The sequence below is a fragment of the Protobothrops mucrosquamatus genome, unplaced genomic scaffold (genome assembly GCF_001527695.2).
Source record: "Protobothrops mucrosquamatus isolate PMUCROS unplaced genomic scaffold, P.Mucros_1.0 scaffold304, whole genome shotgun sequence".
Classification (NCBI taxonomy): Eukaryota; Metazoa; Chordata; class Lepidosauria; order Squamata; family Viperidae; genus Protobothrops; species Protobothrops mucrosquamatus.
In genome coordinates this window covers 95,850-101,114 of record NW_015386646.1, presented here as the reverse complement: position 1 = coordinate 101,114, position 5,265 = coordinate 95,850, and the positions used below count along the sequence as shown (strand labels likewise).

The 5,265-nt window shown below is 39.7% G+C and overlaps 1 protein-coding gene across 1 annotated transcript in view; it reads right to left on the bottom strand.

The window, feature by feature from the left end:
- PCSK9 (proprotein convertase subtilisin/kexin type 9) overlaps window positions 1-5,265 on the bottom strand; it is a 30,312-nt gene that overhangs the window by 7,474 nt on the left and 17,573 nt on the right. The window contains exons 5-8 of the mRNA XM_015815032.1: window positions 5,072-5,213; window positions 3,804-4,000; window positions 1,930-2,113; window positions 164-334 (exon numbers count right to left, since the gene is read on the bottom strand). Coding sequence (XP_015670518.1) covers window positions 164-334; window positions 1,930-2,113; window positions 3,804-4,000; window positions 5,072-5,213 — 694 coding nt within the window. The remainder of the gene's footprint in view (window positions 1-163; window positions 335-1,929; window positions 2,114-3,803; window positions 4,001-5,071; window positions 5,214-5,265) is intronic.

Genomic DNA, 5,265 nt, shown 5'->3' with positions numbered 1-5,265 from the left:
TGAAGGACGCACCAGAGGGGAAGGTCCTGGAGAGGGAGGCCTGGCCATCTCCTCTCCTTCATGTTCAGAGCCTTCCTCCTCCGATGATAGGGACCCACATGACGGAGCCACAACAGATAGTTCAGGCCTGTACCATTGAAGAAGACATCAACAGGACTCTCACCTGCTACAATTTTGGAGGGAAGCCCAGCCACTCTGTTTGGCGTTAACAGCCTCTGGTCTTCTGGAAACCAAGCCTCGTTCATAAGGTTTTTGACAGAAAAGTGGATCAGTTTTTGCCTCAGCTCGGAGATGGACAGGGCGGGGTTGGCATTCAAGATCATGGCTGCAATACCTAGGACAACAAACAAGCCCTGTTTTTATCCCTCCAAAAAACACACATGAAGAGGGATTAGGTTATATATTTCTACAGTTTATATTTGTATAATTACCGCAAAATAACGCTTTGTGCTTGTATGGTTTTTTAAAGGAAGCCCAATTGATACTGATTATTTGCTTGGCAGAATCTGAGGCAACTTAATACAAATGCCAACTTTCTCTCACATTTTCCCTTCAAAAAAAATTATGCTCGGATCTTCCTGCCTGAATCAGGGAGGATTTCTATGTGTGTGCATATGAATAATATAAGCATGAACCAACTATGCTCTTCAATTTCTAATCTGAATTAATGCTCCAGTAACATTTCAGAGTAACACCAGTCTTAATGCCTTAAAAGATTACATATGTGAATGTCCTTGTATTCATGGTTTTGTCCCATCTCATACCTGCATTTCTGCTTTGTGATTAAAGCTCATAACAAATTAATGGAAAAATAAATGTTTTATCAGGCCAGTTTGATTTAAAACATTGGGGAACTTTCAGTCAAATAATTTTATTTCCTGTTTCTGAATGTGATTGGAAAAGTGAATATGATATTAGATTTATATATAGAGAGAAAGAGGCCTATCCATCAACAAAAAGTCCCTGTTCCATACTCAGTTAAAAGTTACTCTAAATCCTAAACATCAATTCAGTTTCTCATAAGTCAGCTTCATCAGGAGTTTAAATATTTTTTCTGGAAGCCAATGGAATCTAAAAAGGACTAAACTTGCTTATCTTGATAATAGAATACAGACAAAATTATTTAGCTGCTCCTTCTAGAACGAGACAAGGGGAAATGCAGTCAAAGGTCTACCAATTGTTTAAGCAATCCACTGGTGCCATTAAAACATAGATGCAATGAAAATGTCCAAATTGTACCAGTTTAATTTGTACCACTGTTGTACCCTGGTGGCCCAGTGGTTAGAATGCAGTACTGCAGGCTACTTCTGCTGACTGCTGACTGACAGCAATTCAGCAGTTCGATTCTGACTCAAGGTTGACTCAGCCTTCCATCCTTCCGAGGTCGGTAAAATGAGATCCAGATTGTTGGGGGCAATAAGCTGACATTGTAAACTACTAAGAGAGGGCCGTAAAGCCCTGTGAAGCGGTATATAAGTCTAAGTGCTAGTGCTAAGAGCTAATACTAGTTGCTTTGTTTTTGTAGCCCCTGGAGCTAACTAAGCTGATACAAACCATTGTGTCATCCTTTGCTCATTTTAACTACTAAAAAAAAGGGTGTCCTTAAGGCTTAATACTTCAATTTTTACCTTCCCTAACATCAAATGCAAAAAAACAAACTCTACCCATTTTTTCTCCCCCACTGACAACAATGCATTACCATCATGCATTGTTCTATAGGTTTGAATTTTGCAAATCCGAGAATATTATTTTGAATGAAACTGGGGGGGAAAAAGACTTTTCCCACTATTGGAAAATCTTATCTTTCTCGCCTCAAAGCCCCATAACAAGGCACATGTTATTGATGGTTCATCTTCAGAGAACCTCATTGCAATAAACAAGAGCTACGCAACTTGCTGGACTACTCATATTTCTGTCACACAATATGACCTGCGACATGGGCAGCTGCTTGCGATGTCCCACTCTGAGCTGTGAAGCAGGTGCTGCAGTCACTAGAGGCACCAATGATATCATCTCCAGGAGCAAAGACATCTACGCAGCGTCCAAAGTTGGTTCCCAAAGTCCCCATGGAGGCAGGCTGGTCTTGGGCGTTGGTTGCTCCAACTGTAATTACCTACAATGAGACAGTATCTTGTCAGTCCTGAGCAAGTAGGAGAAACAGGATTTCAGAATCAGAGTTGGATCTATGTATAAAGAGGTTTCTCTCTTTCTGTGTCTGGATCCAGCGGGGAGATACGCTTTTGAGGAAAGCAACAAGAAGATGTTCTTCACCAGCTTTCCTTCCTTTTGTCATTCTTCGTACTGCTCCAGTAGCTTCTCAAAGCGTTTTAGAGCATTTGTTCAAGCACTGTTGAAGGAAGGAGGGTTCACAAAGATTGCTTCCTTATCCTCTTCCTCCAGCCCCAGCATAGTTTCACCAGGTATTATTCTTGCTCTATATTTAGAGGGAGATTTGTTGGCCATTTAGCCTAACTCTATTCAATGTAATAAATTTAAAAAATTAAAATCCTTTGCAAATGATTCTTTAGTCCGTTTCTCCATTGAGAGAGACGTTCCCTCCAAATTTTCACAGATAACTAATTTTCTGGACTGAACTGATCAGAGGTGTTTGGTGACACAGGAAAATGTCACCCAGAAATACCAAAAATATTGTGCAATTATTATTTTATGCTTTTCTCCTCTCAAAATCTAGTTTTTCTAAAATATCTCCTAGATAATTTGTCTGTAAGCATTCCTCTTTAGATGACTCATGAGAGGACTATAAAATAAAAAAAAGAACCAAATAAATTGGCTTAAATTAAGTCTATCTATCCCACTTATCTAACTACTACGGTATCAGGAGCTGCTTTCCAGAAATTCCACATGAATTTGGAAAAAGCTCCTGGCTCAAATTCTGTTGTCAAATATTAAGCATGGGATCATCCACAGGAAAAGTATGTTGACGTCATGAAATTAAAACCCCTCCCCTAAAAAAACCCTCATGTTCCTAGTCAAATCCCCACGTGAATATTATCTAAGCCTGATCTTGCTATCTGCCATTATAAGAAGAGATGGATGTTTTTAATTATATTGAGGTTTCAAGTATCAGACTGATTCTTCATTGTCCTGATATTAAACTTGGACAGCTTCACACAATACAAATATTTGTATTACACAATAACTTATGTTTGTTTACAGATAGGAGGAAAAATATGTTATTGACCGAGGAACAGTCAATAAAACTCTATCATACCATATTAAAAGTTCAAAAGAGACTGTGGGATCAAATAGGCTAGCTCTATTCTTTATTGTGTGTCTATATAACATAATTGCACGCATCACCAGCAAACCCACAACGGAATCACGCCATCAGGGTATTTAGACAGCTAGAGAAAAGGCTATGTGACAGACCCTGGATAAGCCAGTATCTTGCTAACATCCTGGCACTCCACAAGCAGACAGGAGACCTGATCCACACCATCTAAACAGCTGAGAGGATGGCACGGGTGAAGCTTCACAATCTTCCTCAACTTCCCATACATTAAATCAGTTGGGGCATCATTGTGACAACTGAAAAACACTGCATTTAAGGCAGCGAGGTAACTGGCAGATCTTGATGAGCTGAATTGGAGCCCTATTAGGGCAGAGGTGGGCAATTATGGCATCTTTATGACCTGTGGACTTCAACTCCCAGAATGGAATTCTGGGAGTTGAAGTCCAAAGTCGTAAAGTTGCTCACCCCTGTGTTAGAAGGATTACAAACCATTTCTGGACCATTTTTCCCTGGGTTTTGGGCTGAAAGGAAGACATCATTGTCTACTTACCTCTGGTTCTGATGCTGGAGAGTATAAACAAGCATCGTCTTTGTAGTTGCCTGCTGCAGCTATCATGACCACCCCCATCTGCACCATCTGACGGGAGGCGGCATTCAGGATGCGGCTGTAAGTTCCGGCCAAGGGGAGCAAAACAACCAGGGGACTATAGGGCTGGACAGCCAGGGTCTTTGCAATGAATTCCAACCCTATAGGGCAAAGGATAAAGGGCAAAGGATTAGCGCCCTTGCATTTCTTTTACCCAGTGCAAACTCCAAATTTTAAAGACACAAACAGGAAGAACATTCTGGCTATTTTTTAAAAAGTGTTTTTTCCTGTGAGAAAGGAATGAGGTGCAAAGGAAAAACAGACAGCTGTCAAAGAAACCATGTAAACCTGAAAAATAATGTATTTTTCCACTTTTTAAATTGGTAAAAAATAAATTAAACTCTTTGCATCTTAAACCCTAACCAGATACATGCATGCCTTTATGAAAAGATACATTTAATTTTGGAAATTTTGGACTCAATTCTGTTCAGAATTTAATAATTCTAATATTAGCCAAAAGTATTGCCCCCTTTTTCCTTCTCTGACCTTTAACCACAATGCCCAACAAAGAATTTTGAACTCCAAATCTTGCAACTATTTTAAAACCGTGCTTGAATCAACAAAGGTATTAAAGGCATTAACCTTTTCTAACTGAACATGATCCCTAGTGACCACATGGATAAATGCATGCAGTTTTTGGAGGGACACAATACAGAAGTAAATTGCATTGCTTTCTTTGGGGTCTTTTTCCAAATACTGTCAAATTATTTATTATCTCTGCAATAAATATACAAAGTCTTTCACATAATATCTTGGCCTGTAATTCCACCTCTTAAGAGAATGCAGTAGTGGCCCCTCTGGATAACCGTAGGGTTCCTCCCCCCCCCCCCCAATATGTATAGGCCAGAGCTATAAGCTACAATGTGGAATGAGGAAATGTCAGCCTAATTCTGAATCAAACCTGAGTCTTTTGAATTTTGTGCTACTGTTTGCAACTCAGAAAATAAATATATAAAACATTTATATTAAGCCAATATTCAGACAAAACGGATACAGTATTTAAAAAAAGAATATATAGAAATGTATAATGTAACATTCTCTCCAGAAATACACAGCAAATAAAATTGAGAGAAATGCTCACAACAACCTACGACAATCTGCAAATCCATATAAAAATGAGAGGATGGATTTAATTTTAGAAATGAATTGAACCCACGCTTGCCACTACTCACCAATCAGCGTGCCGCTTACGGTGCCTTTTCCTTGGCAGTTGAGCACCCGCAGACTACGGACATTGGCACCTTTCGCAACTCCAGCATCCCTTCCATTCACCACACCTGCCATGTGGGTCCCATGGCTGTCACACTTACTGGCCTTCCATGAAGCAGAAAAACAAAGTTTTTCACTTCTTGCAAGCCCAAACACA